This window comes from Vulpes vulpes, chromosome X, assembly GCF_048418805.1.
Source record: "Vulpes vulpes isolate BD-2025 chromosome X, VulVul3, whole genome shotgun sequence".
Lineage (NCBI taxonomy): Eukaryota > Metazoa > Chordata > Mammalia > Carnivora > Canidae > Vulpes > Vulpes vulpes.
Genome location: NC_132796.1, coordinates 17,706,349 through 17,733,943, shown reverse-complemented (window position 1 = coordinate 17,733,943; position 27,595 = coordinate 17,706,349). Strand labels below are relative to the sequence as shown.

Sequence of the window (27,595 nt, the reverse complement as noted above, 5' to 3'; positions counted from 1 at the left end):
CACCACCCCTTGTTCGTTTCCCAGTTAGGAGTAAAAGAGAGATAATCACAGGGCTTTCAAGAGGGCAAGGTAATCCAAACTAGGCTAACAAAACTTCTTAGAAAACTCTTAAGGACTTCACTTACCTCGATTTTGACCTCAAACTTTCTAAATGACATGCAACTAGTATGTGACTAGTATCTGACTCAGCCTTCCAAAGCGCTCAGCAACACAGTGACCTGTCCCCAGGGCAAAATGTGTCCTTTGTCCGTTAAATGACTCAATGTCCCCGTTTCCAGACCATTGCCCACTTTGTGTTTATTCAACAATAACTTAAAAAGAATCAACTTGGAGGTCTGGTCCAAATTAAATGTACCACTCCCAAAATAAAGAGAGGGATGAAAAAAGTGGGGTGGGAGTGGCACAGGGAATGAAGGCCCAAATTTCATCTCCCTGCCTCATTTTCTCCCAGAGATCCATCTATAGGCCGCTCTTGGGAGGGCTCAGACTCTGACCATCAACCAGCTCCATCCAGATGGCTGAATCCCAAATCCATATGGAAACTGTGTCCTGCCTAATTGCCTACCACACTGTCCCAGTCAAGTCTGAAATTGGACTTGGGCTTCTTTACTTCCTCCCCAGATGTTAATACCCCTGCCACTATTTAAAATTCCCATGATGCTCCCCTTGAAGCTTCTCCCACAAATCACCCACCACAGCCTTTCTACCTACCCAAACTCACTTGGCCAGGTACCCTTGCCACCCATATACATCATTGCCTCAACCGTAAGATGGGGATAGCACTCTGCAGGGTTCCTGTAGGGAATGGGGCACCAGTGTTCCTTCCCTCCATCTCTCGTGGTCTGGTACTGCCATTTAATCAGCACTCCAGGGCAGCCCTGCATGGAGCCTGCTTCTCCCTCTGCCTGTGTCTCTTCCTCTCTGTCTCTCATGAATAAATAAAATCTTTAAAAATAATAATAATCAGCACTCCAGGCCCGCCTGGGTGGTTCAGTGGGTTAAGCATCTGCCTTTGGCTCAGGTCATGATCCTAGGGGTCCCTGGGATGGACTCCCACATCAGGCTCCCTGCTCAGCGGGACGTCTGCTTCTCCCTCTCCCTCTGCCCTTGCTCATGCTCTCTTCTCTTCTCTCTCTCTCACACACACACACAGACACACACACACAAATAAAATAGAAATAATAACCAGTGCTCTTTAAAGGGAGGCAGCCCCGAATGCCTAAGCTCCATGGAGTAGCTGCACACACCCAGTCTTACTAGCCCAACCTGGGCAAAAGGTGGGGGTGGGAGGGAACAGGGGCTCCTGGGTGGCTCAGTGGTTGAGCGTCTGCCTTTGGCTCAGGTCGTGATCCCAGGCTCCTGGGTGGGTGATCCCAGGGTTCTAGATCATCCCACACATCAGGCTCCCCACAGGGAGGGAGCCTGCTTCTCCCTCTACCTATGTCTCTGCCTCTCTGTCTCTCTCTTGAATAGATAAAATCTAAAAATGGGGGGGCACAATGTGCTTCAGTTATACATATTCCCACTTCTTTCTTCCATTTCAAGTAGTGGATAAAATGCAGTAACCTCCTTAACATGGTGATTTCCAGTAGTGGCTGCCCTGGGGGAATAAGCAATTCTCCCACATCCAGAAAAAACCAGAGGACCTCAACTTGCACATTTCACTCCTTTCCAACTTCACAAACTTGAGCAAAGGAAACTTGGGAGAGAGTGTGCAGCAGTCACCCCTTGTGCAGGACCATCAGCCTGCCCCGCCACGGGGGCCACCGGGCCAGAGCTGCACTGGCCTCCCCACACCCAGAGGACAGGAAAGTGCAATTCACTCACATTCTGGCAGCATCTGGGTCATGAAATTAAAAGACAAATTTCTATCCTTGCCAAGCATATCTTTAACTAGGACTGGAAATTCCACACCTCCCCTTCAAGCCCCTGGCCCGTTACCTTGCTTCCTAGTTCTCCCCACAATGGCCCAAGCTATTCCATCACCAAGAGGTCCATCATTCCTATCACTGCACCATGCCCAAGCGGTGAGTGAAGCCCAATGCTGGCCTCCTCCCAGCTCGCCCCTCCTCCACAGACCCTGGTATCTTTTGAGTCCCGAGCCCCTCTCCCCCAAAATCCGATTGTGCCCTGATTCCCGCCCCCCACCTGCCCCTCCTTCCGCTTGATATCCAGGTCAGGGACCATCCCCTCACCCCCTCCTCCCTGAGAGCTGGGCTTCCCTGATGGAGAGTGGCAACAGATACACCAGCAGCTCACAGCAAGGGGACATCTGGACTCCAACACAGTTTGAAGCCATTCAAGTATCTGCTTTAAACACCCACCCAGATGTCCTAATCTTGACAGTGGTGGTGGTCACAGGACTGTATACATTGGTCGAAACTCAGAAGTATATACAAAACTTCCTCGATGTAAATTATATCAAGTTTTAAAAAATCTGTTCCAGGGACGCCTGGGTGGCTCAGCGGTTGAGCGGCTGCCTTTGGCTCAGGGCGTGATCCCGGGGTCTAGGACTGAGTTCCACATTGGGCTCCTTGCAAGGAGCCTGCTTCTCCCTCTGCCTCTCTTTCTCGGTGTCTCTCATGAATAAATAAATAAATATTTAAAAAATTAAAAAATCTGTTCCAGTTACCACCACCACCACTGGCATAACTGCTCTGAGAGTAACAAAATAGCACAGCATTCCTTATGGGCTCCCTCTCACCCAAATTATTGCTCAGAAGTGCCTGAGGGTGTAAGAACATCATTTGAACTCACTTGGAATACACTAGATGTAATCAAAAACATCAGCGTTGATAGGCAGCAAGTCTAGATTACTGCAATCAAGTGATATACAGAGAAAGCATATTTCACAAGCAAAAGGAGCTTAACACTTAAAATTGTTAATTTTTTCATCTTTAAATTTTAGCAAAAGGTCTGTGCATTGGGAGACTTCTCAGACATTCAGAAGCCTAACATATTCCCAGAGAGTAAAGTGAAGGTCAAGCAGGTGGTTCCTCGGGCTCTCTTACTCCGACAGCTTCATCTTCAATTTCCCACGTCCAGTTCTTTTTACAACAGCTGCAAGACAATTAATCCCACAAAACCCAAGACAACAGCAAAGTTCAGAGCAGCAGGTTTCACAATAATCAAAAAGTGGAAACACTCAAACTGTCCATCAAGCTATAAATGGATAAGCAAAATGTGGTCTATCCATACCATGACCTATTTATTCAGCCACAAAAGGAATGCAGTACTGATACTTGCTACAACATGGATGGCATGATGCTAAGTGAAAGAAACCAGTCACAAAGGACCACATGTTGTAGAATTCCATTTATATGACATAGCCAGAAAAGGCAAATCCCTAGACATAAAAAGCAAATTACTGAATGCCAGGGACTAGGAGGAACAAGAGGCTGGGAGGAATGGGAACGATGGCTAAGGGGTACAGGTTTCTTTCTGGAGTGATGAAAATGTTTTAAAATTGTGGTGATGGGTATCCCTGGGTGGCTCAGTGGTTTGGCACCTGCCTTCAGCCCAGGGTGTGACCCGGGATCGAATCCCACGTCGGGCTCCCGGTGCATGGAGCCTGCTTCTCCCTCTGCCTGTGTCTCTGCCTCTCTCTCTCTCTCTCTCTGTATCTCATGAATAAATAAATAAAATTTTTAAAAAATAAAAATAGGGGATCCCTGGGTGGCTCAGCTGTTTAGCACCCGCCTTCAGCCAAGGACGGGATCCTGGAGACCAGGGATCGAGTCCCACATCAGGCTCCCTGCATGGAACCTGCTTCTCCCTCTGCCTGTGTCTCTGCCTCTCTGTGTGTGTGTGTGTCTCTCATTAATTAATTAATTGATTACTTAGTAAAATCTTTTAAAAAATAAAAAAATAAAAGATAAAAATAAATAAATAAATAAATAAATAAATAAAATTGTGGTGATGGTCACACAACTCCAAATGTACTGAAAATTACTGACCTGTATGAACTGTATACCTTAAATGAGGGAAGAGTGTGGCACAGGAGTCACCTCAATAAATCTGTCCCCAAAAATCCCAACACACACACTGAACTTTTAGATTCTCAATTACTATGAGGTAATCAAAGGGACAAAAAGTTCCAGAAGTCAGTTGCTCCCCTTCAACCAACCATAAGCCAGGCCCTAGGCACCAGGTTAAAGGGGCTGCAATGGGCATTCTCTTCTACCCATCCCCACTCCCCACCTGTCAACCACTAACAAGTGTTTGAGCAGCTGCTATGTGCAGGCTCTGTCCCTGGCACTGAACTTGGCTTTCATGCCACGAATGCACATCTGCAGCCAGTCTCAATGCCTCAGTTCAATCACAATGGCCATGTACAGAGCAGCCACTACAGTTAACAGCTGTGTATCATGTATTTGAAAGCTGCTGGGAGAGTGGGTCTTAAAAGTTCTCATCACAAGGGAAAAAATTACTTAACTATGTGTGGCGACGGATCTTAACTAGACTTCCTGTGATGGTTTCACAAGACACACAAATATCAAATCATGTTGTACACCTAAACCCAATGGTTTATGTCCATTACACCTCAATTAAAAAAATTTCTTTTACATTTAAAAATCAGGGATGCCGGGATGGCTCAGTGGTTGAGTGTCTGCCTTCGGCTCAGGGCGTGATCCCAGATTCCTGGGATCAAGTCCCATATCAGGCTCCTTGCATGGAGCCTGCTTCTCCTGTCTCTGCCTCTGTCTCGGTGTCTCTCATGAATAAGTAAAATCTTTATAAATAAATAAATTTAAAAATCATAGCAGTGACATGGCGCCAAAGAACACAGAAAGGGCCAAATGAACAATTTGGAGGGCTTGTTTTCAGAGCAGTTTTTTTTTTCTTTCTAAAAAGCGAGAGAGCAAGTGTGTGAGAGCGAGAGAAGGGGGAGGGGGAGAGGGAAAGAGAGAATCCTAAGCAGAGTCCATGTCCAGCGCAGAGCCAGATGTGGTGCTACATCTCACGACTCTGAGATCATGACCTGAGCTGAAAGCATGAAGAGTCACACGCTTAACCAACTGAGCCACACAGGCGTCCCAGAGCAGTTTCTGATGTTCATACAGAAGAACAACCAAACCAGGAAAAATCAGCTACAGAAAGAAAGAAAAAGACCTACTGACGTTGGATTGACAGCCATACAACACAACACAGAAATAACACCCAAGCTCTTTTCATGCAAGTGCGCATTAAGGAAAACCACATGGGACTGTTTACAGTACCAGCCACAGGGACTATTTCTTAAAACCCACATTACAGTATACTAGGCGTTCTGTAAATGTGTTGCTAATTATTTCGCTGCCCTGCCTTCCCTTCCCCACTCCAAGAGCACAGTCAGAAAGGCATTTCCCAACACCTAACACCTACTGGAAAGTGGCCAGAGCCCCCTTCTACTTGAATCTAAGCACTTAGGTCTCTCCATGAGCCAATCCCCTCAGAACACTGAAGAAGGGTTCATAAAAATATAATTTATGAGACACAATCCTAAGCCCTCTTTAGTCTGGAACCCAAACAGCAATGCAATCTTCTACCCTCTTGTTCCTGGTAAACTCGTTTCCCCCACAAGACTAGAGTCTTCAAAGCAGCCACAACCCACAAGCCTCAGTCAGCCCAGAGAGGGAGGCACCCCCCTTGGAGTGCTCATAGAGCTCTAACTCTCCAGTCCTCACATCCTGACCAAGCCCAGTGGGAGGCTAAGCATGAGTTATAAAGAAAGGCACAGGGAGGGGAGACAATGCAAAGGCCTGGCTTTCACTTGGGGAGAAGATTGCCAATTTTGGCCATGAGAGATGAGAGGCATCTGGCCACCTGAACTCTGCCCAGCGTCATTTGAGCAACGTAAGGCACGGTTCAAGGTCCATGTTTTCAGAAGAGGAAGCAGTAAACTCTGGCTAGAGCTGTGGAAGAAAGCAGAAGACCACCAAGGCAGAGGACACGAAGAGACCAGCTCCCCTCTCTGGGTACCATACTCAACCCAACAGAAGTAGTCCAAGAAATGAGGTGAAACCAGATCCAGCAGCAGCATAAAAGGGATAAGCAAGGTGGGGACTGGTAGGGTCAGGTTGGAGGCCAGGAGAAGACCTAAGGCACCTGGACCAGGAAAAATAACCAGCCGTTCCCTTGAGTTCGTGACTGCCATCCACAGTCCACTGTGAGTGCAAAGGGTCCCAGCTGCCGACAGCCACCTCCCTTCATCTCACAAGCAGCAGGATGAAATCGGGTTATGGGCTGGCCCAAGGTCAGATGGCAATGGTTTCCTTCAGCTCCACCCAGAAGAAAACCAGATTTTTCTCCCAAAGTACAAAGTATGGGATTGTCACTTTCATTGTTCAGAACTTAACCAGTATCATGAATATCCAGCACTCTTCCCACTAACTTTAGGTGGGCAAACTACCTTCCAGGGTCAGATCTATTAACCATTTGTGTTTCTACAAACAATTCTAGGGTTTGTGCTCAAGACTCAATGCCAGGCTGCAAATCAACAATGAAATAATATTTCCAGAGAGAAATGTTTGGAGTTGGGGTCGTCAAAAATCACATTTTTATCAGAGTCGTCCCTGAGATGACCCCACCGGCACGTTCTCTTCCTCCAGCTTTGGCCAGGGCAGATTCAGCAAAGTCAACATTCAGAACTGCGCCCTTCAGAATGAACCTCCCAGGAGATTACTCAGCACCCGGAAAGTGCTGGAAAAGTAAGTGCCACAGAGATGAAAGTCGAAGGACACAAGTCAAAACTCCCTGTTCAGAGGGAGGAGTGTGTACGATGATGGATTCCAGATGAGAAAAAGGCCATGTGGGGGCCTGGGAATCTGTACTTGAATATTTTTCCAGATGGCTCTAAAGCAATCCACTGGACTTAGATGTTCTGAAGGCATGAGTCGACAGGGACGCCTGGGTGGCTCAGCGGCTGAGCATCTGCCTTCGGCCCAGGGTGTGATCCTGGAGTCCGGGGATCAAGTCCTGCACCAGGCTCCCTGCAGGGAGCCTGCTTCTCCCTCTGCCTAGGTCTCTGCCTCTGTGTCTCACATGAATAAAATCTTTAAAAAAAATTGAAGGCATGAGTGGACAAACTTCTTCTATAAAGAGCCACACAGTAAAGATTTCAAGATTTGCAGGCCAAATCACGGTTCTGGTTCTATCAGTCACCAGGGCCATACAAAGGAGGCCAGAAGAACAGAATATGGCTCAGCAGTCCAAGTTTTTTTTTTACCTCTGTAAGGTCACTTCCAACTCTAAATTCCTAATCAATAGGCATAGGGGCACTCAGCTGGAATTCTACAACCTGAATTTCCAGAAGGGACAGTCTTAGAATTTGAGACTAGAATAATCTGAGGAATACTTCCTTCATTCAAGTTAGCAATCTTATTAAATGCGGGGGCAGGGACTGTGAATAACAGCTAATAACCTATGTAACTATGACCCCTGCATTTTAAGGAAAACATAGAAGTAACATTAGCAGACGATGGAGAAGCTGTACCGGTCACCATTTTAAAGTCACGAAATTGCTAATTTATGCTCCCACTCCAAGAACCTAGACAAAGAGAAAAATAAAACCGAAGTAAGCAGAAGGAAAGGAATAAGGCTAACAGGAGACATCAATGAAATTATAAAAAGAGAAAAACCACAGAGGAAGAAAAAAGAAATCAACTAAACAAAAAGCTATTTCTTTGTTAAGATAAATAAAAATGACAATCTCTAGGCAAGACTGACAAGGGAAAAAAAAAGGAGAGAAGACACAGATTGCCAGGACTAGGAACAGAACAAGACAGAGCATTATAGACCTATAGACACCAAAAGGATAATAAAGGAATCCTACAAACAACTCTACACAAATTTTGCAACTTAAAAAGGAAAAGGGCCAATTCCTCAAAAAATACAAACTACGGCAACTCACCAATGAAGTAATCTGAATAGCCCTATTTAACTATCAAAGAAATTGAATCTGTAAATTAAAAATTCCCAAAACAGGGATCCCTGGGTGGCTCAGCGGTTTGGCGCCTGCCTTCGGGCGTGATCCTGGAGTCCCGGATCGAGTCACTCCTTGCATGGAGCCTGCTTCTCCCTCTGCCTGTGTCTGTGTCTCTGCCTCTCTGTCTCTCATGAATGAATAAAATATTTTAAAAATTTAAAAATAAAAAAATAAAAACTCCCAAATAGCAATCTTGAGGGCCAGATGGGTTTCACTGGAGAGTTCTATCAAACATTTAAAGAATAACACCAATTCTATACAAAATCTCTAGCAGAAAACAAAAAAGGAATGCCTAATTCATTTTATGAAACCATTATCCTAATACCAAAACCAGAGACAATTCACAGAGAAATGTACAGACCAGTATCCCTCATGAATATATAAGCATGAAAATCCTTTGCAAATCCTTACTAAATAAGAATTCAGCAATAAACAAAAATAATTACATACTATGATCAAATGGGATTTATTCCAGATTTGCAAGACTGGTTCAATATTAAAACAAAAGAAAAATCAATGGGGCCCATCATATTTTTAGATTAAAGAAAACTTACATATTAATTGATGCAGAAAAAGTATTTGACAAAATCCAACACCCACTCAAAATAAAAACACACAGAAAACCAGTAATAGAGGGGAACTTCCACAACTTGGTAAGGAGCATAAAAAACCTACAGCTAGGGCACCTGGGTGGCTCAGCCTTTAAGTGTCTGCCTTTGGCTCAGGTCATGACCCTGGGATAGGTTCTCATGGGGCTCCCCACAGGGAGCCTGCTTTCTCCCTCTGCCTTTGTGTCCACCACTGTGTCTCTCATGAATAAATAAATAAAATCTTAAAAAAAATGACATTCACAAAATGCCTTAAAAAAAGTAGTCCTATAAATTCTTGCATCTCATACCAAGGGGTGTAAATTAATATTAAGCCCTTTCCTCTCCAACCTAGACAAACCCCACTTAGGAACATCAAACACTTAGGCCCAGGACCCTCTTCCTTCTCTGAACTCTAGAACCAGCCAGGCCACTCTGCAGCAGCAATACACAGTTCAAAGAGTCAGTGTTAGATCGTTTATAAAACCTACACCATTACTGTTTCCCAAAGCGTGATCCATGGCACTGGCCCCGAAAAACACTCTGTAAGAAAAAAAAGGTGGCATAAGTCATGGAGATGTAATGCACAGCATGGTGACTCTAGTTAATACTGTATTGTGTATTTGAATGTTGCTAAGAGTAGACCTTGAAAGTTCTCATCAAGGGCAGCCTGGGTGGCTCGGCGGTTTAGCGCCACCTTCAGTCTAGGGCGTGATCCTGGAGACCTGGGATCGAGTCCCATGTCAGGCTCCCTGCATGGAGCCTGCTTCTCCCTCTGCCTGTGTCTCTGCCTCTCGATCTCTCTCATGAATAAATTTTTTAAAAATCTTTAAAAAAGGAAGTTCTCATAAAAAAAAGCCTTGTAAAAAACAAAAACAAAAAACCTTGTAACTACATGGTAATAGATGTTACCTGGACTTACTGTTGGTGATCATTTCAGTGTTTAACAAATACAAAATCATTACATTGTATATCTGAAACTATTATACATCGTTTCCATTAAAAAAAGAAAAGCATTCCCTGCTGTACCAAATTTAAGATATATTCATTTTACAGTCACCTCTAGAAATTCAGAATGTCCACCAGCATATCACAGTTTGCTTAACCACTCTGACCTGCAGTCCTTTGGATGAGATGACATGGTCTTTTTTTTTTTTTAAGATTTTATTCATTGATTTACTTATCTGACAGAGAGCACTGGCAGCCAGAGTGGCAGGGAGAAGGAGAAACAGGCTCCCAAACATGGGGCTTGATCCCAAGACCCTGGGATCATGACCAGACAGAACCAAAGGCAGACACTTAACGGACTGAGCCCACTCAGGCACCAGAGATGACTTGGTCTTAAATATAACAGCATCCTATACATTTTCAGGGCTTTCACTGGAGAAATTTCTATTCTAGGGAAAGTGGAGTCAGGCAACACAAACACATATCTTAAAACTCAAAGCGCTCCCTAAAAATTCTGCTTTCGGGACACCTGGGTGGCTCAGCAGTTGGGTGTCTGCCTTTGGCTCAGGGCATGATCCTGATCTGGGGATCGAGTCCCACATCGCACTCCCTGAGGAGCCTGCTTCTCCCTCTGTCTATGTCTCTGCTTCTCTGTGTCCCTCAGGAATAAATAAATAAAACCTTAAAAAAAATTCTGCTTTCACTTAAAGAGCTCCTCTAAATAAAGACCAACCTTCAAATCACATGCCAAAGCATTATTTTCTGCCTCTACTTTTGCCAGCATAACTTTCCTTATCTTTCAGTCAGTTAAATTCACACCTCTTTATAATTGAGCATCTTTATCCACTGGCACAATCTCAAAGTACTCAGCCCTAAGTATTGCAATTAGTGTTAAGTGTTTTATGTATCATTTGACAGTCTTCCAAACATTTTATTGGACATCCCACCCAACAACACAGTGTGTGGGATTTTGGTATCATTAGCACCTTTACGCAGAGGGAGAAATTAAGGCGCATGTGAAACTACCCGAGGGTCATCTAGAAGATGCTACCGGTTCTTAGCAGCTCCTTTTGGGTTTGCTGCTTAACACCAACACGCGTCTGATCCCAAGCATGGTCACTAGCTCAGTGGCTCCTTCCGGAACACAGATGACAGTATCAGTTTAATGAGATCCAGGCCCACCACAACGTGGGGCCCCAGAGTGGTTTTTCCTGGGGTCTGGATAAGTGCCTAGTTGTAAGGGTTTCAAAGAGCATTTGTGCAATGGTTTACATACTTGGTTTCAAGATTCAATTGAGGAGGTTTCCTGACTCTTCAAAAGAACTGAGCCTGGAAGTAAACTCCCATGAAATGGTGGCTGGCGCGGCAGCACACAGGGGCAGGCCTGGGTTACAAGTGCGGGGCGATGCTGGACTCCAGAAACTCAACTCACTAACAGCTCTACTGTACATGGTTGCAAAAACAGACGCCCAGTGCTCGCTTCGGCAGCACATATACAAAAACAGATGCCCAACCACAGCCCAGTAACTTTCTAACTGATCCTTACCTGCCAAGGATTAGTATGACCCTGTGGGTCTCAAGTCAAATTACAAAGCCTGTCATTCCAAATCGCACCCGAGTACAAAGCCTGACACCCACAGCTCTAACTTTTCCTAACTCTGAGATTGTGTCTCCCAAGGAGGTAACAAAGGCCTGAGTGGCCACTCAGATACAGCCCATTTCATGACACAATGAAGATGCAAAGATCTCGAAACCGGTAACTCCTCCACTGCAAAACCTTCCATTTGGGTAGACGAGTTCCTCATGCTCTGAATATCGATACCTTAAGTCTTTCTCAGTTTCCAATTTGCTTCTCTCCTTGTTACGTGGGACAACTTTATACTTCTAGGCAGCTTATAGGTTTTTTTTCTTTTTTACATTACCTAATCACAGGGCTTTGTTTTTAATGGCATACTAGTATCTATTCATAAGACCTTCTGGCTTGCTGTTCGTTAAAAATATTAAATTTTTGCCACACACGATATATACATTTTCTATCTCGTCTTTAATTTTAACCACCCTAAAAGCACCTTTCCCACCTCAACACACACACGGCAAAGGGTCTAGAAGCTGACTAGTAAATTGGAAAATGCTATCCCGAAGAAATGTCACATGCAGGGCTTCAGATTACTTGAAAATGCACCTCTCTCATTAGCTGGGGTGGAGACTGTTCCTAATGCCTGGATGATGGAGTCAATTTCTTCAACAGCTGTTATCCCTTGCACAGCACTTAAAGTAACGACAGAGAATGACCAAATAACTAGATGAGGCTTCTTGAGATAAAGCACAAGCTCATTTTACCGCACACTACCTCTACAGGTTTAAAGAAATGAGTGTAGCCTTGGAACTACACTCTAAAAAGATTCATTATGCTTTATACAATTTTTTAATGGCAAGCTCACAAAACTAATTCCCAGCAATGTGCAATTACTCAGCCTGGAGTCAAATAGAGCTTGATTAGTGCAATTAAGAATCTTTTGCAGAGTTGAAGGGAAAGAGAGTTAAAAAAAAAAAAAAAAACAAAGCAAAAGAGTGTGCCAAATGCAGGGAGATTCCATTGAGACCTCCCCCAAGCAGTCCATAAAACATTTGCAAACAGCATTCAAGTATGAGAGAATACCTAAAGGACGAAAAATGCCTTCCCCAGAGCTGTTAAATTCTGTGCCTGGGTGCCTCCCAGCTACTTGGAAGCACAGGGAGTGTGAGACTCAAAATGTGTGCTGGGGGAGGGACGGCTGGGTTGAGATGGCCCCAGGAAGAGCTGACAAGGAGTTTCTACTTTATCCACATGGTGATGAGGACACACAGGGGGCTTTTTAAATGAGAAAAGGGACAGGAATCCGTTGAGTTAGTGGTGATCCGAGCCCTTCCCCAAAATGGAGACAGACTGGGAGACTCTGGCCAAGAAGTGTAGCCAGGAAAAAGGTGAGCAAAGAAACCGAGAGCATAGCAGGCCCAATCCACAGGACTTAATGCTCTGCTGACTGGTGCCTGGGGTTAGGGGGTGCCCCACGTTCCTGGTACAAGGGGTTTTTGTTTTTAGTGAGGATCCTATTATGGTGATTCTCAGATTCACTTAGCATCAGAATTACTGGGAGGAAGCCGGTTAAAAATGCAAATTCCAGAAACTCCCCCAGCCCAGACTTCAGTCAATCTAGAAAAGGACCCAAGCACGCATTTCCCCCTTCCCAGTCATCAGCCCCCTTCAGGCTTCATTGTTAAAGCGAGAGTGTGGGGGCGGGGGTGTTGTTATCACAAAGGTAGATAAAGTGTTTGGACAAGGGATGCTAATGCTGAGACAAAGGGGAAAGCTGCTTCTCCTCTTGAACCAAAACACTAGAAGCAATTAAAACTGGATTTCTTAGGTTTTGTGCTTATAGCTATGAATCACACAAAGACAATATGCTTCTACCAGAAAGCAGCTCGCTCAACAAACACACGGAAAGAGTGGAAGCTCTGAGGACGGGCGGAAGGCTCGGGAAATCTGGGAGGGAGGGAGGGTCATCAGAATCATCTGAAGTCCCAGGCTCAGCAGAGCAGGAAGTACTGGCCGAGCCCTCTGCTCCTAACCGACCCCAAGACAAACCCTGGAGGAAGGTAAAGCCCACCCTCCCCCTCAAACTACTGATTTATGCCTAATGGAGACTTCCTAAAAGAACCGTGGAAATTTTGCTGATGATCTGTCATGTGCATTATAGCAACGGCCTAGCTAGAACTTCCATCAGGGATTCTCTGCCCCAGCACTGTTGACATCTGGGGCTGTCAACGCTGCGGGGGGCGGGGGGGGGCTGTCCTGTGCACGGAGGATGTTGAGCGAGCACCCCTGACCTACAAAATACTAGCAGTGCCTCCCCACTTGCGATAACCATAAAATGTCCCCAGGAAGGGGGAGGAAGGGAGAGGGTCTTTGAGAATCACGGCCTTAAACTAAGAGGCTTCACAGTCGTGGAATTAACAAAGGCCTTGGAATCAAATAGACAGAGCTTTGAATCCCAGCTACCCCATTTATAAGGTGAAAAGCTTCAATGGGCCTATTTATTCATCTTTAAAATGGGGATAACAGGACCTACCACAGGGTTGTTGTGAGGATTACGTAAAATAACGTGTAATGCGCTTAGGGCAATGCCTAGCCCAGGAGGCAACTAATAAATACCGGCTTTTATGTTTTCAAAGAGATGTCTGTCTTGAAGAGGAACCAGGGACATTTGCTTACAGTGTGGGCTTGAGTGGAAACCTACTCAGCCTGAAAGAAACAATATACAGAACTGGCCCCCTCCTTTCCCTCTCCAGTTTGTAGGGGGTCTGAACTAGGGGTCCATGGACTCCCCAGGGGCCAGTGGATACAATCCAGGGGTCTGTGAACTCCGATGGGGGGAAAAAAATACACATCCTTATTTTCACTAATTAAAACTTAGCATTTTCTTCAGTTATGCTTGTAAAACCACACATCAACGATGGTGGCCATCGTCACCAATAAAACCACAGCTTTTTCTCACATCACAGCTAAAATACGATTTTCTCAGCTCTGCTTCGAAATTATGGAAGTTATTAGGCCTGATGCTAGAATGTATATTAAATGTGCTACTGAAGAAGCACATATTACTACTGTGCTACATTATCTTGGATTTTAATTCTGAAATTGTATCTTAAAATAATGTGCTTACTTTATGCATTTAAAATTCTTACACTGAGAGGCGCTTGGGGGGGCTCAGCCAGTTAAGTCTGATTTCGACTCAGGTCAGGCAGGATCTCACGGTTGTGAGATCGGCCGCTGGGTGTGGAGCCTGCTTAAATTTCTCTCCCTCTTCCCCTCCCCACACCAAAAAAGTAAAATTCTTACTCTAAGAGGGGCTCCAGTCTTCCCTGATGAAGGTCAAAGGTACAAAATAAGAACCCCTCTCCTAAACCTTTCTGGCTAAGCCCTACTCAAGTAGCCTTCTGTTCTTTTTTTTTTTTTTAAGATTTTATTGATTCATGAGAGACACAAAGACACAGGAAGCGGGAGAAGCAGGCTCCATGCGGGGAGCCCGACGTGGGACTCAATCCCAGGATCCCCGGATCACGCCCTGAGCCGAGGGCAGGCGCTCAACCGCTGAGCCACCCAGGCAACCCTGTTCTTTATTTTTTAAACAAGATCTTTGTTATAAAACTTTCTGAATTGGACTAACGTAAGTCACTTCATTTCCCCATGTAAACTATAGATGAGTGGTCCACAACCCGAAGAACATAACAGCATCAGGCAGGTTTCCTCACACAGGACTCCTACCAAACGTGTGCCTTGTTTTCCCCAGGGCACTTGAACTAGCTTTCCATCTTGACCGTAACATCATCAGGTCCATCTTAACCAGCACTTATCAAACATCTATGATGTTCCAGAACTGTGTCCAGGATACAGACTCTGGAGGTCTGCCTATGAGGATACTCCCAGCCCAGGGGAAGAAATGAGACATGGAGAGAGGGAAACTGCTAGAGCTTTTGAGAGCTGGCTTGAGATTTTAACAGGGCAGAGGCCAAGCGTACCCCACTCACGTCTGTGTATGCAGCCCGCTTGCTGCCTAGAGTCTCAGACTAGGAACAAATCATGTGTCCTCCACCAGTCCAGAGATGAGGTTTTGTTTTTTAGCAAAAATCAAAATTTCCTGAGTTACATCATCAGCCACAACACGAAACAGGCACCACCAGGCCCAACCTATAATTGCCCTTAGTGGCCCGGTGGCTGCTGGGTACTAGCTGGCTTGCACTGCTAAGTTACATGGAATCGCATCATAATAACTAAGTGGTTCAAGTTTAATTCCATTAAAATCACATCATGGAACTGGAGCATTAGGAAGGATTACTGACAAATGGGAAAAAGAACATGAATCCAGGCTCCACAGGCATTTGACTCACCCTTGAGTCACATCCAGGACTCACCATGCCAAGACTAATGCCTTTTGACTCATTATTATCAATTAAAATAAATGTTTTTGGAGACCTCACACACAGGTGGTAGATTTCTCACCAAGTGTCCCTCACTGAAAATTAAAAGAATTTACAAGATCCCAATCTAGCCAGATCCTCTCGTTTTCCAAGTGTAGACACCTACTGATGGATGGCAAGGGTGACAGGTCTCCCCCAAATTAAGTGATGGGGAAACACAATAAGAATCAGAGTGGTCTTCCTCCCAAAACACTTTTGTAGGGGCTTAAGAACTAACAAAGATGAATATATTCACATCCCCCTCCTTATTATTTCTTCCTAAAATGTTCTTCAGCTCGCCATCAAAATTTTCTCATCTTTAAGATCAACAGGCTGAGACTGAAGGATAATTGGCTGGGAAATGTTTTTAATTTTATTTTCTCCTTGCACAACTAAATTATTTAGATGCCGCTTCCACACCTTGCCAGCTTAGAACCTGCCAGCTTCTCCTGCTTCCTTCTAAACTGTGCGTCTGTGGTTCTCTCCCTCTCGAGCCAGGGTCAGCCCCAAGTGTTAAAGTTCTCTCAGTCCCTAGAGCATGTGACTCTTGATCTCCAGGTCCTGAGTTCAAGCCCTGTGCTGGGCAAAGAGATTACTTAATTTAAAAAAATATAAAAAAAGAAAGGAAGGAAGAAAGATTAGGAGCACCTGGGTAGCTCAGTCGGTTAAGCGTCCCCCTTTTGGCTCAGATCATGATCTCAGGGTCCCGGGATGGAACCACGTGTGGGTCTTCCTGCTTCTCCCTCTCCCTGTGCTCTCCCACCCCCAGGCTTGTGCACTCTCTATCAAATAAATTAAAAAATCTTTTAAAAAGCATGTTAAGAAATAAAGCTCTCTCACTTTTTCTCCATAAAGTGAAGGTTCCCCTGACTTTTCCAAGAGAACACAGAAGCCCGTTGTGAGCCATCACTTCAACATACCACACCTGAATTAAGCTGAAAGCTGTTTAAGGCTTCAGGCACCGACACAGGCTGAGTAAGTGCCAGAATCATCCAGCCTCATCCTGAAATCACCCTCCGTAGAGCCTAGAAAAAACCCACGTTCAATAAGTACAGGTCAGTGTTCACACCTGCTTACCACCAGGGACCCTTCCTAGAGGCCCCTCCTAGCTGAGGGACCCTGACTCAGTAGTTCTTCCTCAAGCCACACCCTCCTCACCTCTGAATTGAGTATGCAAGAACCTTCACTAACCACTAATCCCTGAAATTGGCAGGGTAATTCCTCAACAAAACCTTAGCCACCTCACACCCAACACTATCTGCACGCCCCAATCACCATTTTATCTCCTGACTCTCCCAGTCATCTCGTCTCTAACCTCAACTAAAAAACATGGGAACTCAAAAGTGCTTTGTTTTGTCCAAGTCCCTTCCCAACCACGGAATACACTGACATTACTTAAGAACATTGTAGTGTTTTACGGCAAGTCCCTTAATATTAACATTAAGCCAATAAAATCTTAAGAAAAAAAAAAGCGGGGGGGGGGGCGGCTGGGTGGCTCAGCGGTTGAGCATCTGCCTTTGGCTCAGGGCGTGATCCCGGGGTCTAGGAAACGAATCCCACATGGAGCCTGCTTCTTCCTCTGCCTGTGTCTCTGCCTCTCTCGTGCATAAACCTTAAAAATATATATATATAAACGTTAAGCTTTATGAAGTGTGAGCCGTCCTTCCCCCACCCCACCTTTTTTTTTTTTTTTTAACCACCGGGAGGATAATACTCAGGTGGAGACAGAAGGCCAAAGTCCCATGCAGAGGCAATGGAGAAAGACAAGATGCAAAAACCCCGGTCTTGCTTCGAATCCTCAAAGTTTTGTTTTTATTAAATCTTTGCCTTCGGAGGGCCTCTCAGCTTGGGGGCGAAAATGCAAAATGAGTTTTCAGAATTTCACAAAAGGCGAAGAGAAAGTGAGAAAGTGCAGGTTTTACGTGGGAACAGAAAAGGCTGATCCATTCCACTCGAGGAAAACGGTGAAAAGGCCAGATCAGAGGCGCCGTCCCAAGTGCGAGGTACGGGAAGCGCAGATTCCAGCCTGCAGCACTTCAAGGTTTCAGAGCCACCAGAAAGCGGGGGGGCAGCGCTTCCCCTCCCCCCACGTTGGAAACCCGCAGAGAAAAGCCTGCAGAAACCCTTCCCGTTCGTAACTGCCGCTGGGGGCCACCTCCCAGCCCCCTGGGTGGCCTGTGTTCCGAGCCTCCAGGGGTCGGGGAGCAGGAGTTCCCGCGCCCAGACTTCACCCCCCCATCGCCGCTTCCTTTCCCGTCCCCTTCGGCGGGACCCGGCTCCTACGCAGCCGGCCAGGAATGCGGCCAGCGCCGCACGGCCCTGCCCCAGCCCCGCTCCCACGAGGGGAGCCCCCGCCCCGGGCTGGAGGGAATTTACCCGCCTCCGCGAACAGGAAAAGGTCACGCGGGCGGCCCCGCGCGGCGCACGCCCCCCGCCCCGGCACCGCCGCCCTAAGGGGCTCCGCCGACGCGGGGGGGGGGGGGGGCCCTCCCGAGCCGCGCGGCGCCAAGGGGACCCTGGCAGGGGCGCCCACGCCCGCACGGGGCGCGGGTGGGCGACCCGGGCCTCGAAGGGCGGCGCCGCCGGCGGGCGGGGGCCGGGGGGCCGGGGCGGGCGGCGGCCCCTCCAGGCCCGGCGCTGCGGCGGGAGCCCGGGCGCGGCCTCCGCCCCGGCCGCCGGTGCGCGCTCGGCGCTGCGGCCGCGGGGACGCCGGGGCCGCGCGGGCCGTCCGCATTGTTCGGCCCGCGGCGCGCGCCCCGCCCGGTCCCCGCTGGCCCCAGCCCGGCGGGCGGCGGGGGCGGCCGGGCAGGTGGCGGCCGCGCGCCCTCACCTCTGGCGCCGAGCTTGAAGTCGAGCGTGCTGTGCCGTGCTGCTGCCATAGTGAGGCGAGGCCCTGGGCCATGCCTGGGGCAGGCGGCCGCGGGAGACGGGGGGCCGCGCGGCGCGTCGGGCTGCGGCCGGCGGGGAGTGCGGCGCGCGGGGCGGCCGGGCGAGGAGGTGGGAGGGGCCGCGGGAGCGCTCCGGGGCGCGGGGGCGGGGCCGGGCCCGCCTCCGGGAGGGAGGAAGCGAGGACGCCCGCCGCCCCGACCTCGGCGCGCAGGCTGTGGGGCCTCGGGCAGGCAGCGCTGGAGGCGTGGGCGCCCAGCTCCCCGGCGTGCGTCACCAATGGCCGCTCCCGCGCCCGGGATCGGCGGGCGCTCCCGCCATCCGTTAGGTCACCTTAGGTTTGAACAGCGCAGCGCGACTTCCGGGGGGCCCACCCCCTGCACTTCCCCAGACCATCCCCCCAGCCAAGGCCCCTCTTCTTTCCTGGCCAAGTCTAACGCCGCGATCCACCCGTACTCGGAAAGTGCTGCCGCCCTTCCCCTGACTCCTCAAACGCTCCACTTGAGCCCTTTAGAATCGTTGCCATTATTATTAGCGACGGTCGGCTCGCATTCCAGCGCCCAACGAAAACGTCTTGGGTATTTCAGTTACCCACGTTTGCGTGAGAAACGGGAAGGGTGGAGAAGCGAGTGGGAGGAGGGCAAGGCTGCCGCTGTGCATTTGGGGAACTGCGGCATCCCCAGGGCCCCCGCACCGCTGATGCCCCTGTTCGCGGCGCTGGCCCCTCCCGCCGTGGGCTTGCCTTTCACTTGGGTGTCCGGCTGGTCTGCAACGCGACGTGGCACAGGACAGAACAGGAGGGCGCACTGAGCCCCCTCCCTTCCACCGACAGGGCCACGAGGCAGACGCTTCCATCCTCCCATCGGTCTTTGGTGCGGCTCCCGCGTCCCCAAGCTCCGCGGGAAGTGCCCGAATGGCTGGACCGAGGCTAAAGGAGGGAACTTCCGTGCCCCCCAAAAAGCATGAAGAACCTGGCAGGAAACCCACCTCTCCCAAGAGCAATCCCTGGTGGCTGTTTTCCTGAGTCTTTCACCCTTTCACAAAAACTGGGCAACGTCTTCACTGGTGTTCTCTTAACAGACCATCCCGTTAAGAACTGGATCTCCTTTTCAGGACTTGCATTCATCTTTTCCTACCCACAGCCACCTGTTTGTTGCCCTCAGTGTTTTCCTTTCTCCTGGGATTCCCGGATCCTCGAGTTCCCAAGCTCTTCTGTTATCTCAGCCTTTCAGCCTCTGTCCCTTAGACTGCATGCAGCTCCTGCTTTTGTCCAGGAATAATCTCCAATGCTTCTCCTCCGCTGGAGTCAGGTCAGGGCGACACAGTTGTCCCTTGCCACGCAGCATGGACAGTAGGACTCCAGAGGTCTCAGGTGTACCTCTTGTCATGCCGCAGCAGGGTGGGCCTCTAGAACCTGTGATGCGTGCACTGGCACAGGGCCTCGCACCCAGAATGGCCCTATACTTGGTTTCTCTGCTCTCACTTTCTTGAAACTCTTCACAGTTTTGAACAAGGGACCCCGTGTTTTCATTTTGCACTGAGCCTGCAAATGATGTAGCCGGTCCTGCTCAGCAGCATGGGGCCTGCGTACAGCCAGCAGTGGCCAGCCTAAGTGCCCCGGCCTTGCTTCTGCAAGGTGGAAAATAGAGATGGAATTCCTTGAGATGCTTTGCCATTAGCTAATCAGATAGCCAGCCGTAACAGAAGTGGACTTTAACAAAAATGCTTCCTGACATAGCACAATATCAGAGATAACTAGGCCCCGAAATGCAGCGCACATTGTTGAGGTGATTTTAGGAGTTGTAAAGATGTTTGCAATGTAGCGTATTACCTACTAATGACACAATCCTGGCAAGATTGTTAAAGGTAGGTCATGGGCTTGAAGCCTTGAGGCCTCTTTAAACACCTCCAGGGCAGCCTGCGTGGCTCAGCAGTTTTTTTTTTTTTTAAGATTTTATGTATTTATTCATGAGAGACAGAGAGAGAGGCAGAGACACAAGCAGAGGGAGAAGCAGGCTCCATGCAGGGAGCCCGACATGGGACTCCAGGATCAGGCCCTGAGCCAAAGGCAGAGCTCAACCGCTGTGGCTCAGCGGTTTAACGCCACCTTCCTGGTGTGTGATCCCAGGTGTGATCCTGGGGACCCAGGATCACCTCGGGCTCCCTGCATGGAGCCTGCTTCTCCCTCTGCCTGTGTCTCTGCCTCTCTCTGTCTCTCTCTGTCTCTCTCTCTCTCTCTCCCTGTGTCTCTCATGAATAAATACATAAAATCTTTTAAAAGATAAACACTTCCAACTGGGCTGTGAGTACCTATTGGGATGCTAGAATGTGTTCTCATTGTCTAGGTTTTATAATCTAGGTCCCTGGCTTCAAGGCATGTTACAGGATGAATAATCATTTTGTTTGTGGGAATTGCTTGTGGTACAGTTGACCGGTGTATCCTGAGCAGCTTTTGTCACACCAGCCAATTCAGCAACCTATCCTACAACAGAAAAGCAAGAGAAATTTACCAAACCACAGCCTGCACTCTTGAAACAACCTCCTAATCAACAGAATCTTGGCAAAGGTGAAAATGTGGATATTCATGGATTCATATCCTCTGGCCTGACCTTGTCTGCTCTTGGCCAAAAGTGAGGCCTGAGACAGAAAAGCAGCCCCTGCCATCTGGGAACTGGCCAGACAGTCTTCCGTTGAACATAAATAATTACCCAGAACACCAACATCAGACAAGGCCACTCTGTGACCGGGATGGGACAAGACCAAAACAAGACCACTCTGTAATCCCGTCTGAACACGGAGAACAAGCGAACCTTGTCCAAACCACAGAAGTCCCCACACATCCCCGGATCCTGGCTCATATGAGCGACTGCTGCTTCTTTACCATTCACAGCCTTTGTCCTGTCTTCGTCTTCCCTGCTGCCCGATGATAAGACCTACCAAGGGCCCCAATCATGGCATTACCTCCAGTCCAGAGAACAGCTGGCCTCCTTAAAAGCTCCCCTAAAGCCCCTGCCACAGGCCCAGTCCTCGTGTGACAGGCCCACACGGCTCCCCGCCGTCCGAGTTCCACACCAGGTGTGCTCCAGGGGGTGGGAGGGTGGCTGGAAGGTGGTAACAATTGTGACAATAACATGCAGTCAGTGCTTAGAGTGAAGAACCAGAGGTGATCCTCTATAGCAAAATGCTACTTGTGTCAGGTATTACTCTTATCCAAGGCTCACCCTCACATGGGCCCACCTGCTTCTTCACAGTCAGGCCAACTTGAACGTCTGCAACAGAGTTTTTGTAAACTCAGAGGAATAGGGGCGCCTATGTGGCTCAATCGATTGAGCAGCTGACTCAATTTTGGCTCAGGTTGTGATCTCAGGGGCGTTAGATGGAGCCCCACGTTGGGCTCTGTGCTCAGCTCGGAGTCTGCTTGTTCCTCTCCCTCTGTTCCTCCCCCTGCTCTCTCTCTCTCTCTCAATCTCTCTCTCAAATAAAATCTTTTTTTTAAATAAAATCTTTATAAACTCAGAGGTATAGATAGCTACACAGTTTGTCCAGCTCAGTTAGCAAAAGTAACTACCTAGTGCGAAGAAGGAAGTTGAAAATGGTAAAAGGAAAAAAAAAAAGAAAAGAAAGTGGTAAAAGGCTGTCTGTTAGAGAGCGGAAGGTGGTGGCAGAGAAGCAGGGTGCTAACTGGAAACCTCTCCCGGTGTAAGAACCCAGTGGCCACCACCGGTGCTGCTTTTCCAGACTTTCCTTGTGAACGGAGGTGGGGGGCAGAGTGGGGACCAGCAGCCCTCAGCAGCTGCACCTGCCACCAAAGCCAGGAGCCTTTTGTTTTACCGTTTCGTTTTTTCTGTTTTCAGCAGTTCACTTGGGACCCTTGGAGATACCCTGCCTCCCTGCCCCCTGTGTGCAGCTGTGATGAAATCACTTCCTTTCTTTTAAACAAAACAAAACAAAAACAAAAACCTGGCCTTAGCTATTAGGTTTGGAATGGCTGACAGAAATCTGTTATCACTCCCCCGCCGGTTTTCAGATAAATGTGGGCCTGGCCCAGTAAGTTAAACATGATCTGAATTTCTGATTAAAAAGACCGTGTAACCGAGAGCATCCTGGAATCTTCGACACAGTGATTCTCAACTTTGCCTGATTACTGGAATCACCTCGGGAGCTTTGAAAGCTGCTGACAGAGGTGCAGACCACACAATGGGATTTTTACAAAAAAAAAATAAAAACCCTGGAGATTCCAATGTAAAACCAAGTGTGCCACTGCAAAGCTAAAAAGCAGTGTGAACCACAACAGATACAACTCCACACCCACAAGGCTAGCTCTGATATAAGTGAATAAATTTTGAAAGCCAGAAAGTAACAAGTTTCAGCAAGGATATGGTGAGATTGCTGGTGGAAATGCAAAATGGTGCAGCTGCTCTGGAAAAGTTTGACGAGTCCTCAAGAACCTAAACATCCAGCTACGATATGACCCAGCAATTCCACTCTTGGGTATGTACCTCAAAGAATGGAAAACAGGGTCCAACCAAAAACTTGTACACAATTGTATTTACAATCGCCAAGAAGTAGGAACAACCAAATTTCTATTGATAAATGAATGGATAAACAAAATATTATTCAGCCATAAAAAGGAATCCATACTAACTCATGCTACAACATAAATGAACCTCAAAAACATTATGCTAAGTACAAGAAGCCAGACAAAAGGACAAATGTTATATGATTGCATTTGAAATGTCCAGAACAGGCAACTCCATGGAGTAGAAATCAGGCTACTGTGTGAGGGGAAGATGTGACTGATTAATGCGTATGGGGTTTCTTTTTGGGGTGATGACAATGTCTTGGAATTAGATGCAGATGGTGGTTGCCCAACACTCTAAATGTACTAAGTGCTGGTGAAATTTTCCCTGTAAAATAGCTAATTCTATGTTATGTAAATTTTACCTCAATTAAAAAAAAAAGACTTAGAGTCAAAACAATTTTGTAATGTAAAGCTATACAGAAGTGTTTTAGGGCAACCTGGGGTGGCTCAGTGGTTTAGCGCCGCCTTCGGCCCAGAGCGTGATCCTGGAGCCCCGGGATCGAGTCCCACGTCGGGCTGCCTGCATGGAGCCTGCTTCTCCCTCTGCCTGTGTCCCTGCCTCTCTCTCTCTTTGTGTCTCTCATGAATAAATAAATAAAATCTTTTTAAAAAAAAGAAATGCTTTAAATTTGTTTGTTTGAAGTAGGCTCCATGCCCAATGTGGGACTTGGACTGAAGATCCTGAGATCAAGAGCTGCCAACTCTTCTGACTGGCCCAGCCAGGCAGCCGTGCTGTAAAGGAATTTTTTTAAGATTTTCTTTCTTAGGGGGACGCTTGGATGGTTGAGTGTCTCCCTTCGGCTCAGGGTATGAACCTGGGGGCCTGGGATTGAGTCCCGGATCGGGCTCCCCACAGGAAGCCTGCTTCTCCCTCTGCCTGTGTCTCTGCCTCTCTCTCTCTGTCTCACATGAATAAATAAAATCTTTTTTATATAATAAATTTATTTTTTATTGGTGTTCAATTTGCCAACATGCAGAATAACACCCAGTGCTCATCCGGTCAAGTGCCCCCCTCAGTGCCCGTCACCCATTCCCCCCCACCCCCCGCCCTCCTCCCCTTCCATCACCCCTAGTTCGTTTCCCAGAGTTAGGAGTCTTTATGTTCTGTCTCCCTTTCTGATATTTCCTACCCATTTCTTCTCCCTTCCCTTGTATTCCCTTTCACTATTATTTATATTCCCCAAATGAATGAGAACATATAATGTTTGATTTTCTTTATTTAGGACACTTTGGTGGCTCAGGGGTTGAGCATCTGCCTTTGGCTCAGGGCATGATCCCAGTCAGGGGATCGAGTTCTGCATCGGGCTCCTCACAGGGAGCCTGCTTCTCCCTCTGCCTAGGTCTTTGCCCCTTTCTCTGTGTCTCTCATGAATAAATAAAGAAGATCTTAAAATATGTTTTTTCTTTATTTATTTGAGAGAGAGAGATAGTACAGAGGCAAAGGGAGAAGCAGATTCCCTGCTGAGCAGAGAACCCAAAGAGCGGCTCGATCCCAGGGCCCCGTGATCATGACCTGAGCTGAAGCCAGACACTTTACCCACTGAGCCACCCAGGTGTCCCTGTAAAGGAATTTTTAAATGAACTTCATTACCTGAAGCACATTTCAAGTACATGCCCGGCGGGATGGAATTTGAAGTGAGGTGTTTATGAAAAAGCAAAATTGAAGGCTGCTGGGAAACCATCCTCATGGTTGTGGTTTTCCCAGAGAAAAGCCTTCTTCAGCCTCAAATGCTAACTTACTTAATCATTAGAATAGCTCTGAGAAGTAGGTGTCATTATCCCTATTTTACCAACAAGTTAACTGAGGCATGAAGAGGTTCAAGGGCTAGAAAATGGTAAGGCCAAGACTGGAAGCCCGAGGGTGGCTCCCCAGTAGGGCTGCCCACACGGTCGAGGCGCTGTCCCCGAGCGCAGGGCCTGCTGGTACAGCTCCTGGAGGCCAAGGGGTAGGAGTGCCCCCCCCCCCCCCCCCCCGCCAAGCTGTGCCCGCTCCCTGTCAGGGCGTGACTGTACTTGAGAGGACGTTCTGCCTCTCTGGAGCTATTGCCTAGCTCCCCCAGACAGTTTCTGGGGTGAGTTGCTAGCCCACATCCTCTGGGCTATGTGACAGTCAACAAACAGTTCCCTTGAGTTCTCTGTGCCTCCTTCCCCACCTCTGGAAAATGATCGAGGAATAGTCCCCACCTCACAGAGCTGTTGTGGCCATTAAATGAGTGACTATGTGACCAGCACAGGGGGCAATATGTGGCACATAGTGAGTAGTCAGTAAATGGGAGGTCGTGGCGACCAGGAGGGTGTTGCTATGGTTATTATGGCACAGTCTACTTTTGGCACCATGCTCCTTTGGGATGCCTGGTTGTTCACCTCTCTGCTCCCAGTGCTTGGCATGGCGCCTGCACACAGTAGGACTTCAACATCTGTGTCTTTGAAAGGAACTGAGGAAGAGAATATCCTGCTTGACACCCCGAAGGACTCCACGCAGAGACCAGGTTCTCTGAGTACTGATGTTGGGGAAGGGAGATGAGGCTTACAGGCAACCCGTGCAATTTCCCCACTCTGTTCCCCGTCGTTTGACTCACATTCCCACCCCCCAGGGTTCCAGGCAGTCGACAGCCCAGGCCAAGGCCTCTAAACATTTGTTGGCAGAACTCTCTGGACAATGATTCAAGAGAAGTAAATGACAAGAGAGGTTTTCCTTAAGACATGTCAAGCCAGCACACTGAGTGCCAGTCATAATCTTCATCTGTGTTCCTGCTGACCTTTTTATTTTTTTATTTTTTATTTTAATTTTTAAAGGTTTAATTTATTCATGAGAGAGAGAGGCAGAGACGCAGGCAGAGGGAGAAGCAGGCTCCATGCAGGGAGCCCGACGTGGGGACTCGATCCCGGTCTCCAGGATCACATCCCAGGCTGAAGGCAGCACTAAACCGCTGGGCCACCGGGGCTGCCCTTTTTTAAATTTTTAAACACGTCTTTTTTTTTTTTTTTAAGATTTTCTTTCTGTGAGAGAAAAAGAGAACAAGAGAGCACAGGCAGGGGGAATGGCAGAGGAAGAGGGAGAAGCAGGCTCCCTCCGAAGCAGGGCTCCATCCCAGGACCCCGGGATCATGACCGGAGCCAAAGGCAGACACTTAACTGATTGAGCCACCCAGGTGCCCCTCTGCTGACCCTTTCAGAACAAGCATGTAGGACGTGAAGAGTCACTTCTTGTTTTTACCCTGCAACCACTTCCTTTACCCCTGCGGAGTCACACTGCCCTCAGATGTGTCCGAACACCCCCAGAGGGCTCCTCCAGCTTGAGAAAGCCTGACTTAAAGGTAAGACTGCCAGCCTGAGGCTCTGTCACACAGGCCCAAGAAGACACACCAGGCCAGCCTCCATAAGAGAACCTCCACCTGAGGGGCTCCTGGCTGGCTCAGTCGGAAGATCTTGCGATTCTTGATCTCCGGGTTGTGAGTTTGAGCCCTAGACTGGGTGTAGAGATTACTTAAATAAGTAAAATAGAGAGAGAGAGAGAGAGAGAGAGAGAGAGAGAACCTCCACTTGACACAAAGCCCCCACGTGAAATGCTGTCCAACTCCTCCCACTTCCTCCTTTCCTCTCACTTCCAACACAGAATGGCATTAGGGGGAGGGGAGACTGCACTATTGCACTGCATTACCTAAGTGACTGTGCCCAAATAGTGACATAATCAAAAGTGTTACCGAAGAAAATAATAGAGCGTATCTGGGTCCAAAAAGTACTGCCTGGCTTCTTGTCTGAATGCAGCATTTACTATAGCTGTGCTTGAAGATGTGACTAAATTCTCAACTTCTAGTACTAGTTAAATATATCTTTTTCTGTAAAAAATGATTTCTTACTGCCTCAAGTGAAGCAGTTCACAGAATAGTTAGGGTCAGAGCCTTTGTCAGCCAGCCTGGATCCTAACCCTGATTCTTCCATTTGCTTGCAGGTGACCTTTGACAAATGTTCTCATCTTTCTCTTTTTTTTTAAAAGAGATTTTATTTATTCATGAGAGACAGAGACACAGGCAGAGGGAGAAGCAGGCTCCATGCAGGGAGCCCGATGTGGGACTCGATCCTGGGACTTGATCCTGGGACTCCAGGACCACACCCTGGGCCAAAGTCAGGCGCTAAACTGCTGAGCCACCCAGGGATCCCAATTGCTAGTGAGTTAAGATTAATGTTTAATTGGTAGTTTCCTTTGCCCCAGCCAAATGGTGAGCACGTGGACATTTACAGAGCACTCCCATTTCAGCTGCCATTTCCCTGCAGCAGAGCTGAAGGATTTCCAAAGCCCAGAGAGGGGCCATTTGTCTTAAAATGTATTTGATACAACTCAACAGACAGTCCTAGAAGCTGATTGCAGTGGGACTGGAGTTGAGCTGCCATTTTGCAGTATGGCAGCCCTTCCTGCCCCCCTTTTCTTAGGTAGGCTCCATGCCTGGTGTGAGCCCAATGCGGAGCTTGAACTCACCACCCTGAAATCAAGACCTGAGCTGAGATGTAGAGTCGGATGCTTAACCAACTGAACCATCCAGGTGCCCCTGGGCTTTGCCCTTTCACCTACTGGACCTTTGGGTCTTTGTTCTCACCTGAAACACCTCCTTTGTCCAGCAGAGAAGCCCA

The 27,595-nt window shown here is 48.0% G+C and overlaps 1 protein-coding gene across 2 annotated transcripts in view; it reads right to left on the bottom strand.

Annotated features, from left to right (window-relative positions):
- Positions 1 to 20,017, bottom strand: part of SMS (spermine synthase) — a 55,225-nt gene extending 35,208 nt beyond the window's left edge. The window contains exon 1 of one of the 2 annotated variants that reach the window (XM_072744474.1): positions 19,127 to 20,017. In XM_072744474.1, coding sequence (XP_072600575.1) covers positions 19,127 to 19,247 — 121 coding nt within the window. In that variant the 5' untranslated portion in view covers positions 19,248 to 20,017. Of the gene's footprint in view, positions 1 to 18,328; positions 18,713 to 19,126 lie in introns of those variants that run through there. The other variant, XM_072744475.1, reaches the window with a different exon arrangement.
- Positions 20,018 to 27,595: the final 7,578 nt, after the last annotated feature.